This window comes from Glandiceps talaboti, chromosome 7 (genome assembly GCF_964340395.1).
Source record: "Glandiceps talaboti chromosome 7, keGlaTala1.1, whole genome shotgun sequence".
In the NCBI taxonomy this organism is placed as follows: domain Eukaryota; kingdom Metazoa; phylum Hemichordata; class Enteropneusta; family Spengelidae; genus Glandiceps; species Glandiceps talaboti.
Genome location: NC_135555.1, coordinates 5,449,502 through 5,464,410, shown reverse-complemented (window position 1 = coordinate 5,464,410; position 14,909 = coordinate 5,449,502). Strand labels below are relative to the sequence as shown.

Here is a 14,909-nt window from a genome sequence, read left to right as displayed (position 1 = left end):
TTTGTTTTACCATATTACCATTTAAAATAAACTCCTTCCTTTGTGTCAAAAACAAACCTTTGATATATGCCATCGATTCACTTGTTTATTTTATTTTCCTTGAGAAAAAATTGACACCACTGGCATCGCCTTTCTCTCTGATTGTCATCAGTTTCAACAACATTAACCACCGTAGAACTGTTACAATAGACGTCGGCGCGGCATGCTCTATTCCGTCACTAGAGGGCAACAGCGGTTATTTCCGAATGGCGAATAAACAATCGTAATCAGAATCAAGTTACGTCTTTTCCCGCTTGGAATAAGCCTTCAACCGTAATGTACCTGTTGTGAAATATCTTGATACGATAACGCGTATAGTCTCTGCGTTACCCCGTATTACTAATGAGTACACTCAAACTTGATTGAGATTTGAACTACAAAACAATTTCTAATCAAAAGTCAAGAACTGCACTTATGAAATGCTGCCATTTAGAGTTTCAAAGATAATGTGTCGGGAGTAGGACGGGATGTGGCGGGTACGGTTTGAGAGCGGATGGGGGAGAGAGTGGGATTTGCCATGCAACAACACGTGTGGTAACAGATGATAGATATTGCTCAAGTTTCGATCTAAATCGCATAATATATATGTAATGATATAAACACTAAAGCTGAATTGTCTGTACTTGATGGTGGGGGTCACATTAAAATAGCACTTAGTACGATTTCGTTCAGTAAGGCCAGAGTTGTTATAATTTCACAAATAAACATTCATCTCCAACACTCACTGAAACATCAATTAGAAAAGAGATATACCTATGCAGACCACACTTTTATTACACAATGAGAAAAACATGCAGATATTTCTAATTTCATATAACAAGAGCAGAATATCCCATCCTAAAAGGGTCTATTTTTACAATATGACATGAGAATATAATTTTTATTTTAATGAATATAAATTGTGCATGTACATGAACATACACAATACGAATATCAATGAACACATTATGAACAATGAAGATTACATACATACATACATACATACATACATACATACATACATACATACATACATACATACGTACGTACGTACGCTCGTACGTACATACAGATTAGTGCAGCGTGTGGTGCGCCGCCAACGACTTTATTTTACAGAGCAATACAAACAGTACATAGCATAGTGTTAGTAATATTTTGGTTATCAACGAATATACAGACTACGGCTGTTTATCTGTCGACCATACGTGATCTTCTCAGAAGCCCCAGCGGGAAATGTAATATGCAACCGGAATGGTAATAATTGGAAGTAGCATATGTACCACCACAGCACCAACACCCTCGCTGCATTCACCGGCCTCTGAAAAAGCCATCAAACATAATCGACTATTAGTTCAGAGTTTAGACTACAAAGATCCACAAGGTCATATTGGCATATGACAATATTTAGAATCTCTAAAATGCAAGTTCAATCTAGCCCCCTCAACGGTTACTACATGTAAAAACTATCCACAATTATGGGCGAAAGCGGGAATCGTCACCATCCAATTAACAATTAACTCTATGTTTAGGAATTTGGGTGTGTTCTCACTGCACCCATTATAAAGTCGTAAAGGTCGACCGCATACGGATAAGTCGTAACACTGACATGATTGTCCTTACGTTTGTGGATAGGACGGTCTCAGGTCAAACTGATATTATGCAATTTAGTCGTTTGTGATGATATGTTTACTACCACGTTACTAGGTGTGAACAAAAAGTAAAACAAACTCGCACAGCATGCCATGTCGCTTGTCTATTTATAAATTATAACAGTAATAGTGTCACAAAGCGTTTGTCATCAGCACCATGGCAACATAGAAATTTAATAAAACTTTTTAATGCACATAATAACATAGTGTTAGCACATACAATAATAGTAACTGTACATAATAAACTATTAAATGCACATAATAACATAGTGTTAGCACATACAATAATAGTAACTGTACATAATAAACTATTAAATGCACATAATAACATAGTGTTTGCACATACAATAATAGTAACTGTACATAGAATAATACAGTATGCACATAATAACATAGCGTTAGCCCATAAAATAATAACTGTACATAATAAACTATTAAATGCACATAATAACATAGTGTTTGCACATACAATAATAGTAACTGTACATAGAATAATACAGTATGCACATAATAACATAGCGTTAGCCCATAAAATAATAACTGAACATAATAAACTATTTAATGCACATAATATCATAGTGTTAGCACATACAATAATATTAACTGTACATAGTAAACTATCAAATGCACATAATAACATAGTGTTAGCACATACAATAATAGTAACTGTACATAATAAACTTTTAAATGCACATAATAACATAGTGTTTGCACAGACAATAATAGTAACTGTACATAGAATAATACAGTATGTGCTTTCCATAGTTTTCCCCAGTACAATCGTATATATAAAACTGTTGATAGGACCATGGATGTTTATCTCCCATTATGCATCCATGATTGGACACAACATCGCCATCGGCAACACATACATTCATGCATGTGTTCTCTCTCTCTCTCCACACATATACACATATTCAATGTTACTAAAGACGTATATTATATTATATCATGCTACTATGGGCCATTCTGATTGGATAATAACTGTGGTAAAATCCCATTTTACCACGGCTGGCAGTGGTAAAATGGGCCCCTAAACTAGCATATGAATAGTACTCACAAAAAAGAAGCTAGTGTTCGTTCTTATACCAATAAGTTAACACTTCCTCAGAGTAAAGGTATGTCAGGTATCCTGTACAATAGTTTGGGTTACAGTAGTCCAAATAATTCCACTGATGACCTTGCGATCGAAAACAACGATCGATTAGTGGCTTAAACATCACTGGCCATGGCTGATAAGACACAAGTTCCCCCATGCAACGAGCCGTCAGCGTCCTGCTCTCGTTGAATCAAGCAACACCAATTTAACTTTTAACCATCAGTCAAGTGCGTCAGGATTATTTCAAAACTGTACATTTTCAGTCAATGTTGAATTTGTTAACCATTAAATTAAAGTAGACTGTGTAACGTCGCGTCTCTGATTTACTGCCTCGAGCTTTCTCCATTCAACTGAGTCAACGCCGAGACATCTATTTTTAGCAGTGTACAAGATTGTATTGTTCTTATGTAAATATCCAAACAAAATTGTTACTTTCTTTGACCTCTTGCCCCGTTTTCTTCGTTGCTCTAGTTTTCAACGCGTTTTCGTTATGCATTATATGATGTAAATAAAGTAATTTATCAATGCAATGCAATGCAGTGTATGATTTGTGTTCATGCAGTGTGTGTGTGTATGGGCGACATGAACGTATCCACTCATCAAAATATGCTCGTTCCCGACGATGTATTACCGACGATCTTTTCCTGTACGAGCGAATTCGCCTTTTCAGGCATATAAATAACCACAGAATCACATTTAGAAGAAATAGACACATATTTTGATATAATATAATAGCAATAACCCCCGCCGAAGGCGGGTATACACTCGAATTTGGTACAATTCGCTCCATATAGCACTCGCCATTCGGCTCGTGCTATATGTCGCGAATTGTACCAAAATCTCGTGTATACCCGCCTTCGGCGGGGGTTATTGCTTAAATTTACACGTACCTTCTTTGTCACAGCATGTACCTGACCAACCACGGTCGCATTCACATGATTCCGCCATAGGTGACCCATGCCCATTACAACCATCATCGGCACAATCTGCTGTTTCCGACAACGAGTAAAAACACTGGCCGCCGCAGCTTTCCTGTACCGTCTTGCTTCTCGTTCGGGTTCTTGTCCCAGACGATCCACATTCGATTGAACAATTACCCCAGGTTGACCAAGCTGATACTTGACAGGTGACAGTAGGACACGCTGTACTAAGGGCGCCAGGAGTCGTTGAAACCATGCCACATTCCACCACGAATGTCGCAGGTGGGAACAGAGCTAGAGCCCCAATTATTAGTAGCTTGATCATTTCTAGACGAAAGTTGAAAGAAATATATGTAATATTAATTCGGTTTTGGTTTACTTGAAAATGTTTCTAATCCCACCTTCACTCTGAGATTTATGTTTGTCATTTTCTAACTTTTTTATGAAGAAACGACACATTTGTGATAACTTTTCGTTTGCTGTTGAAAACCATGATTATTCGACGTTCACAATTATTTGACATGCTCATTTAGAAACAAACAAGCAAATAAACAAACAAACAAACAAACAAACAAACAAACAAACAAACAAACAAACAAACAAACAAACAAACAATTACATTTCGAAATTTTGTATCATAGAAGACCGAAAATTCTTTGTGTCAACATTTCTGTATGATAGTTTATAAACCCATACATAGGATGCCATAACAGCTACATGCATATGTATATGACAGAAGTCGCCTCTGAATCTAGACAGTTCCATTGCACTTGGTCATAGACTTATACCAGTGACTTACAATCAAGGTAAGGGGCCGAGCATTTTTAAATGACTGTTGGGGACCGGTGGAGTTGAACATGGGTTTTCTCAAACTGACCCTCACCAAGCAGCTCCAATGACCAAAGCCAAAGTGAGCCCCTGTAAAGATCACATTTTCAAAATTGACCCCCGGCCTACATACAGACCTGTATATTGTATCATCATTTTATAGGTCCTACTATGGGATGTTACTAGAACACCATATGAATATAATTGAATATTGCTATTTATTAAGAGAACACTGAACACGTTATTTTTGGTACAGTTTTTGTTTTCTTTGTACATGTTTATCTAGAATCTATGGAACATGTAATTTCGTCAGGATATCTCAGTGCACACCATAAATCAATGGCAGACTATAATTACTTGCACTTAATACAACTCTTTCTATTAAAATTAGTCTTTACAAATGTAACAAATGCTGACAGAAAGCAACAAACTATTTTTTGATAATGCTACAGTATGTATACCTGTTTGTGGTATTATACATCGCGCAGTACAACACAGAATCGAATACAACTCTCAGTGCAGTGTATTAATATCAAATTGTACATTATTTTCAATGATTTTATGGCGTTCATTATTACATTCAGATGTAGCTAATATCATAATGCTTCTACAATTTCATTCAGAACAAGTTTTTACCTTGAGAATGACAAATTGATTGAAACACAAATGGCATGTTCAATCACCAGTTAAAACTGCCGTCAATATATATACCCAGTGGTGACTCGAATTTAATGAAAATGAAAGCTAATCATATACTTAATACACAACTAGCCATTCTTAAATACTATATACCCCAATACTAAATGTTTGAATATCTTTTTTGAAAAAATAGTGCACATGCTAATGTGGAAAAACGCGGATGGGGAGAGTAAGAGAGGGGTATCCCCTCCCGTAGAAATATTTGACAAATTACAGGTGTTCAGGTGTCATTTCACGGCACCAAAATGACACTTATTTTGTCAATTTCCAATGTGACCCCCACTTCAAGTTGTGTTTTCAAAATAACCCCCCCCCCCCCAAAAAAAAACAACAAAAAACCACCGCCCCATGTCGGTTAAAAATGTCCAGCTCCTAATTATGATCCCAATCAAAGAAACATTGTCTCGCCACACCTTGCAAACAACCCCCACCGCTCCCTTCCGACCAGAAACGTATTGACTGGTATTTCATCTCTCCAGTTCTGTTAGATATAGCTGTAACAGAACTTAAACTGTCATGGGTTCCCGTAATAAAACAATATCGCACATGATATGCGTAAAAACGCTGTAAGTCGAACAGTATCGGTTTGTTCCTACTTATGTTTTTACGGCTGACGAGTTCTAGACTGTCTACCAATGAATTGAACACCAGGATTGGATTGCTGAATCGAAAAATGGGGCAAACTTAAAACAAAACTCGGCAGTCGCCGTCCCTATGAGCGCTCTAATACTCACGCAATATACATTTTGTACTCACCTAGTAGCGATGTCGATCGTCTTACAATTCACAATTTACCTATAGACGGCAGATGTGGAGAGCGACTTGCAACTTACTCAACTGCGATCAGCGACTTGCAAAACTGAAGGAAAACGACCTTTCACTTGTAAAAGTAATATGTATAACAACGACCAAACTATGACATGTTGGTTGCTATGAACGGCGGCCCAGAGATGACAAAGGAACAATACATTTGTGGAAGAAATAATTAAATTTTTGAGAGCAAAATATTCAGTACAAGGATAAACAATTTCTTTCATAGGACAACAAATTATTTTTTTGGGTTCAAAATAGAAATATCAAAGCAAAAAGTTCAAATTTGTAAGACAAAACTTTTTTTCCAAGAGCAGATACACAACGTAGATGATTTTAAAATTCACCAATCTTGATCGATGATACCACCGACCCTATGATACTTTTACGACAATGTCAGCTCTCCTCTAGTATAGTGTAATGTTCCTGGACCAGACAATAAAAGAGTACGTTGTTAAAATACTTGTGATGGCTATATACGATTCTTTACAAGCCTAGGAATGTCGGCATTGTCGCAGTATAAAGACATGTCTATTATGTGACATCTATAATTTATTTAGTTTATTGAAAGGACATTGACAAGTACGGTGGCCCACAGGTGACAGACGAAAACTACATTTGTGCTATAAATAATTAATTTTTGAGGGCAAAATATTTAATAAAAGGATAACACTTTTATTTCATATGACAAAACATTAATTTCTTGGGTCATAATAGAAATATAATTAATTTTTGAGGGCAAAATATTTAATAAAAGGATAACACTTTTATTTCATATGACAAAACATTAATTTCTTGGGTCATAATAGAAATATCAAAGCAAAAAAACATACAATTCTGTGTCAAATAAATTCTTTTTACAGAGCATAAAATTAATTTGCGAAACGAAAATCTTTATTCGCATGGCCCAAACTTTATTTTCGAGTGATAACATTTCAGTTGCGGGATAAAATGTTTGATTGTTGGTGCAATGTTTGAAACATTAGAACCGTTTTTTTCTAAAGTTTTCTAACAAGACTTAAAATACCCCATTGAAAACTATTGATCCTTAGAGCAGTACACCAAGTTTTCGTGAAAAAACTCTAAATTTGTGTAAAAAGTATATAATTATCAAGCCGGAATATGAATTAAAGTCCATTACAAGCTTATACTAGTTCTGACTGCAGAAACAACATTTGTCACCATACAACCTCCTTTTCTTATCAACGAGATTTACGTAACACAGGATGCAACATTAATGTTTGGGGACGAAACATTAATATGCGAGGACAAAATTTTCTCTTTGCTTGACGGAAGTTGGACTGCATGACGGAAATTGATTATATATCCCACAATCCTCGGCACACTCTTGGCAGCTATTTCAACTTGGCGACCAGCACTATATCTGATCATGTCAAGTGGTAAACACATCAATTGTTTCCAGTGTATAAATGTTTTTTATTAAAGATAATAAAGGACGGAAACACCATTCCCATCAATACTAGTATTCCTGGACCCAATCTCATTAAAATCTGATGTGGTGAAAGCAGCTAAATGCTTTATTTACCTCTATTTCCATGGTTTTGTGATGTTTCCCATGCAGGCGGCGATCACTCGGAACAAAAGCAAGCGACACAAACTATCGAAATAGAGATAAATAAAGCATTTAGCTGCTTTCACCACATCAGATTTTAATCAGCGATTGTCCTGGACCAATGGGGAAAAATGGACCGATCGCATTCTCAAGATTTAAAAGTTATATTGAAAATGATTGTGTCCTGTGGAATAGTTGTAGAATATATATCATGAGAGTTGGACCCTGAATGCACAATACCTCGAAAAACAGACAGACTAAAAACGAAGAATGTACCTCTGCCCTATACATTCCAATGCTGATCTAGGTACTGAGAATGGTACTGTGGCTGTAATATAGTGCTTTGGTTTGGGATGAGCCAGATGCTCATAGATATGTGACTTCACGACATAATCACAGAATTGAGGCCTGTTATCGAGAGATTATGAAGAGTATTTCAGTTCTGAATTTATGGCAGGGGATCTGAGGACAAATGGGGGGGGGGGCAACAAATTGGAGGTTTTAAAGGGGGGGGGGGCATGGAAATTCTGATCGTTTGAAAGGGGAGGGGCACGAAATGTTTAGCTCATGATTTGAACCAAAGTACACCTCGGGAGTGGTCGTTTACAGAGTACATTTGAACATTTCTTGCAGCTTTGCCACAATGAATTCAAAAGCCTACAGTCAGTGATAACTCGGATGGGTGATTACTATACGAAATATGTATGCCTTAATCTCTCTTCTCCCTCCCTCCCTCCCTCCGTCTGTCTGTCTGTCTGTCTGTCTGTATGTCTGTCTGTATGTATGTATGTCTGTCTGTCTGTCTGTGTCTCTCCCTCTGTCTGTCTGTCTCTCTTCTGTCTGTCTGTCTGTCTGTCTGTCTGTCTGTCTGTCTGTATGTATGTATGTCTGTCTGTCTGTGTCTGTCTGTCTGTCTGTCTGTATGTATATATGTGTCTGTCTGTCTGTCTGTCTGTCTGTCTGTCTGAATTTGGTTTTAGTGGACATGATCTAATCACCAACTTTAATCACACGCATAACATGTACTATTAAAAGGCCATGATGTATTGTGATGTATGCTCCCAATATAAGAAATTGATGTCAAAAACGAGATTTTCACTTTCCATTGGGATAATGGACTCCAACTTTTGAAAAGACAATTAATATAAGCACCTTAAAAAGTTAAAATTGTGTTACAATACTCATCAATGACGCTATTGTATATTTTCTCAGTTTAGTCGCCTGTTGGCGTTGTTCATGCTGCAAACTACTAGTATAGCATCTTTTCTTGATTCTATTTATTGCTAAAATGAATACTTTGAAACCGACATTTTTCGATGTTTAGCCATGTAAGCTTATTCTTCAATACATCATGAATTACTTCAGAGATGCCTCTTACACACAATGAAATCAAAAGATTCTGTAAACAAAATCCCTTGGAAAAAAAGGAAGTTAGTTTCACCAATATCTATAATTGAGATTCACCCGTTGTTTTTATGTATTCATATAATTACTACTTTGCCCACGTTAACACACTACCAACACTTTAAACAGTTCTTATAAGACGAAATGTCATTTACAATGTACTGATAACTGGTTTTATTTATGGACATTGAAAAAAAACCTTTTAAATTGCTATGGATTCACGCGGCATTTTGGTAATGTCACGGCTATTCATCACATAAGGCTACGGTTAGAATTTACGGCAGGGAGGAGGGGGGAAGAAAATATTTTGGTCAAAAGAATTTTGAAGCCCCCCTCCCCAATAATTTTCGTAACCCCCGACACATATTTTAATATGTATAATTATAACCCCCCCCCCCCCCCCACACACACACACACACCTTCCGTACAACTGTATGGTACACTGCATTAAAATGAAAGTGACAGTCGATTACAATATAAGAGATTTAAATTTCATTACCCAACAACATGTCTTACATTGGGCTGTAACCTACACTTTGAAATACTTGGCCAGCAGGGTTTTTTCTTTCAATTTTGATTTGGGCAGAAACAGCATCACTCATGATAGCTTGTGGGGAGGGCCTGGGAGGGGTTGCTCTCCCACAGAGTTTGATACAGATACAGGTAAATAAAAGAATGATTACTTAGGTCACTTTGAATTGCTGTACAGCAATAGAAAAAAAATCTATATTTTTGCTACAGAAACTGTACAAAGATATTGAGGCCATTATAATATACCAGAGAGAGAGAGAGAGAGAGAGAGAGAGAGAGAGAGAGAGAGAGAGAGAGAGAGAGAGAGAGAGAGAGAGAGAGAGAGAGAGAGAGAGAGAGAGAGAGAGAGAGAGAGAGAGAGAGAGAGAGAGAGAGAGAGAGAGAGAGAGAGAGAGATAGATAGAGACAGACAGACAGACAGACAGACAAAGATAGATAGAGACAGGCAGACAGACAGACAGACAGACAGACAGGCGGAGGGAGGGGAGGGAGGGAGGGAGAAGAGAGATTAAGGCATACATATTTCGTATAGTCATCACCCATCTTATCACTGACTGAAGGCTTTTGAATTCATTGTGGCAAAGCTGCAAGAAATGTTCAAATGTATTCGGTAAACGACCACTCCCGAGGTGTACTTTGGTTCAAATCATGAGCTAAACATTGCGTGCCCCTCCCCTTTCAAACGATCAGAATTTTCATGTCCCTCCCCTTAAAACCTCCAATTTGTTGCCCCATCCCTCTTGTCCTCAGACCCCCTGCCATAAATTCAGAACTGAAATACTCTTCGTAATCTCTTGATAACAGGCCTCAATTCTGTGATTATGTCGTGAAGTCACATATCTATGAGCATCTGGCTCATCCCAAACCAAAGCACTATATATAGTTTGTGTCGCTTGCTTTTGTTCCGAGTGATCGTCGCCTGCATGGGAAACATCACAAAACCATGGTAATAGAGGTAAATAAAGCATTTAGCTGCTTTCACCACATCAGATTTTAATGAGATTGGGTCCAGGAATACTAGTATTGATGGGAATGGTGTTTCCGTCCTTTATTATCTTTAAAAAAACATTTATACACTGAAAACAATTGATGTTTTTACCACTTGACATGATCAGATATAGTGCTGGTCGCCAAGTTGAAATAACCGGCAAGAGTGTGCCGAGGATTGTGGGATATATAATCAATTTCCGTCATGCAGTCCAACTTCCGTCAAGCAAAGAGAAAATTTTGTCCTCGCATATTAATGTTTCGTCCCCAAACATTAATGTTGCATCCTGTGTTAAGTAAATCTCGTTGATAAGAAAAGGAGGTTGTATGGTGACAAATGTTGTTTCTGCAGTCAGAACTAGTATAAGCTTGTAATGGACTTTAATTCATATTCCGGCTTGATAATTATATACTTTTTACACAAATTTAGAGTTTTTTCACGAAAACTTGGTGTACTGCTCTAAGGATCAATAGTTTTCAATGGGGTATTTTAAGTCTTGTTAGAAAACTTTAGAAAAAAACGGTTCTAATGTTTCAAACATTGCACCAACAATCAAACATTTTATCCCGCAACTGAAATGTTATCACTCGAAAATAAAGTTTGGGCCATGCGAATAAAGATTTTCGTTTCGCAAATTAATTTTATGCTCTGTAAAAAGAATTTATTTGACACAGAATTGTATGTTTTTTTGCTTTGATATTTCTATTATGACCCAAGAAATTAATGTTTTGTCATATGAAATAAAAGTGTTATCCTTTTATTAAATATTTTGCCCTCAAAATCAATTATTTATAGCACAAATGTAGTTTTCGTCTGTCACCTGTGGGCCACCGTAGACAAGCACTGATCCCGTGACCTTGATATTAGTTGCAGCTATTAAAAATTGCTTTGTTCTTTATTTTCTCTTTTTTTCAATCGGCGTCGTAAGGATTTGTGAATCATTCAAATAAAACGTCCACGCAGAGAATGCATTCTTGATTGTATCAATAAATACCAGAATCTAGAGTAAGGAGAAGGTTACATTAATTTGTCAATATTGAAAAAACAAAAATCGTTATATTTCGCAAAGGGGGGGGGGGGTCGTCGAACAATTTATGAAAACTGGGCCTTTAATGATATAAACATCGAGGTCGTTCCGTATTATAAATATCTTGGTCTTATTTTGTCCTGTCGCAATGTATGGACTAAGGCTGTTACAACTCTGGCTGGTCAAGCCAACAAAGCCCTAAATAGTGTACTAAGCATTAGTAAACGACTCGATCACTTTCCATTTATTTCTCACTTTAAGATATTTGACTCCCAAGATTATGCCAATACTATGTTATGGGGCTGAAATATGGGGCGTCCAGTATTATGACGTCATAGAAAAATTCAAAGGAAGTGGTGTAGACGATAAACGAAGCCGTGGTGGGGGAATGTGGACGTACTTCTACAACTATTATATTGCTCAAATGACAATGACCTTCAACACAGACACCTTAACAGTGATCATGTGAATGTAACGATTAGCAATCTTAATTATGATAAGCTTAATACTTATGTAATTTACCGCTGCTCACATTATCTGTTAAATATTAACATTAATAAATAATACCATGATGATTTCATTCATACAGTGTAGAGTTGTCGTCTGACAGAATAGCATTCAATAAAATGTCATGAAGAGCATGGATTTTTTATTGCGTTTCACCCATCTACTGATGGTCGCGAGTTTGCTCGTTTGCACCATTCATGTTTGCGGTAAGTTTGTGTACAGATATTTCATTTTCACCACATCTTATAATTAATGCATTAGAATAGTAATCAAGATTCGTCAAGGAAGTCTATATGGGTGTTTCGACTACCGCAATTTAATGCTGTTGATTTTAAAATCTTAGTAAATTAAAATGCATTATTTTCCTACATGGGTGTCACAGTTGAATTTATCACAACATTCGTTCATGAACTACGCAGATGCATTGGGAAACGTTATGTCCGGGTTTGGTTCGGAAGTATCTTTTGGTTAGTGTAAAAAAATAACTTGGAGAAAGACAATTACTGAAAATTGAGGAATCCAGTTTGTTTAGCCTAGTGGGACAACGAATATCTTCAAACTCTGATGTTATGTAGTGATATATAACTGACACGAAAATATAGTCCACATTTGTCTAGGTAAGAAGCAATGGGTAAATAGCGTAAATTTAGAAGATTACACGTACCGGTACATGTATTCATATATTGGCTGCTCTTCAATATTTTCACTGAGTTTACGCATAGTGGGTGGAGGGTCTATGACGATAAGGTGAACATACTAAGTAGGTTTAAGTCATTGCCAATATCTGTTTATATGTTTCACTGTCGCTGGAAGACTTTGAGAATGTTCAAGAATTGACTGAATATAATCGATAAACTATCGTACAAACGCCTATGGATTTCTCTCCGGTAAAGATAAGAATTTTCATTGCGAAATTTTGGTTTTAAGACGGCGACAGTATAGCATAATCATAGCCCAAAAATATTGACGACGAAAATTATCGCTTATCGCAGGAATTGCACGACAATGCTGTCAGGGACGACGCACCCAGTAGCGGTATTTGGTTTGCTTGAATTAGACCCCATTCTGTGTACAGTACTCTTTGCTTAATGTCATTGTCACAATACAATTAAGTTTGTACAATATTTGTAAATGTTTGCACTTGTTACTAACAAAGTTGTCTTGAATTTGACCCGACTTGTCGTTGTGGTGCAATCAACGCCATTAAGAAAATTCCCTTGTTGGTATAGAAACCTACTGACTACATTTGTGCTAGCTCCAGACTCGTGTCTAGTACACATCATCTTCAATTATATAAACCATGACCAATCAATTCCTCACCGCTAATTTTAAAACCGGTAATTGCAGTTTAACAACGGTGATGTGTACTCACCAATGGGCAAATGATTTGAGAACTTTAGGTCATACCTAGTGTACAACAGAAATTTGAATTTGATTTGCAGTGTCGACACATGTAGTGTCCGAAAAAGAAAGTGTATTCATCCCTTCTGACAAATTCATACTGAAGAGACTAGAATAATTTAGATTAAGTTCTATTATAAACTATCTAATAGTATGAAGATTACCATCGCGAAACCTTCAAGTTCACGTTTGCCCCAAAGTGCAAGATAAGTGAAGCACTGATTATGAAACAGCCAAACATTTACATGGCATGTTCTGTAACTAGTGTGGTAGCTAGGTAATACATGTATATGTATAATTTTATGTCTAGTTCTGTTTGAACCCTTACATGAAGTAAATTTTAAAAAAATTATGAAAGAAACAGAGACAAGAACAAATATATATATGTACCACAGGCCAACGAACCTGACTGGTCCCTGACATGTGTTTGAAAATGTTTGTCATGATTTGACAAGTGTCCTGGTTGGAGAGGTACTAGCAGGTTCAACAGTACACTCGAACTTGTGCATCATATCCCTGCCTAGACATTTTTTTCCTAGCAGCAACGGTCCATCTTTTTTTTCCATCACCCACTCATATCCGGATTTTTTTTCAAGCAACTCCATTTGGCATCTCCCCCCCCCGATCTTCCAAGCCCCCCCCCCCCCAGATATCAAATGGTCCACTCCTTAACACTTACATGTTCAATTTTAAATAATACCGATAATAGCACGAGGATTTAGGTCAATCTTTATCTGCTTTAAACATACAGTTGTAACATTGATAACGGTAATTTAATGAAGGCGTGGAACGAAAATTACGTAAGCTCTGAATCAAGGTACTAGTATATGTACTACATTTTCTCCTGTCAGAATAAAAGCGAATAAAAAGTCGACGAATCACAACTTAATTGGCAGCTGTTGTTAAGGCATTCTTTATAAAACATATGGCTTGACACGTCGCCTGGTAATTCAAATTAATGAAATTGGCATAGAATGATGGAAATGCCACGTGGTGAGCAGCGATTCCAGACTTTAAAGAGAATACAGCAATACTACTGTAATATCATCATTTTCTTCATTCATATTTTGTCTATATTATCAATTTAGTATTTAGATTTTGTCACCAAAGTACTTTGAAAGTAGAAAGCAATTGGCAAATTAGAAAGAATCATGACTACATTGTGAGCAGTATATTCAAAACAATATATATATATATATATATATATATATATATATATATATATATATATATATATATATATATATATATATATATATATATATATATATATATATATATATATATATATATATATATAGTTTTGGTAGTACTGGAACTCTTTCTTGGTTGTAACTCGGAGTTTCACGCATTGTGCGATCATCAGACAACTTGATACTCACCGAGTTATATACACACACACACACACACACACACACACACATAATATGCTTTACAGCCGTAATGAGGACGTCG

The 14,909-nt window shown here is 36.5% G+C and overlaps 1 protein-coding gene across 1 annotated transcript; it reads right to left on the bottom strand.

Moving 5' to 3' along the window:
• Positions 1 to 1,095: 1,095 nt before the first annotated feature.
• Positions 1,096 to 6,036, bottom strand: LOC144438253 (uncharacterized). The gene is made up of 3 exons (XM_078127303.1): positions 6,009 to 6,036; positions 3,657 to 4,013; positions 1,096 to 1,336 (listed from the first exon to the last, which is right to left on the bottom strand). The coding sequence occupies exons 2-3, from the start codon at positions 4,009 to 4,011 to the stop codon at positions 1,233 to 1,235; spliced, it is 459 nt and encodes a 152-aa protein (XP_077983429.1). The 5' UTR covers positions 4,012 to 4,013; positions 6,009 to 6,036; the 3' UTR covers positions 1,096 to 1,232.
• Between the last annotated feature and the right edge of the window lie 8,873 nt (positions 6,037 to 14,909).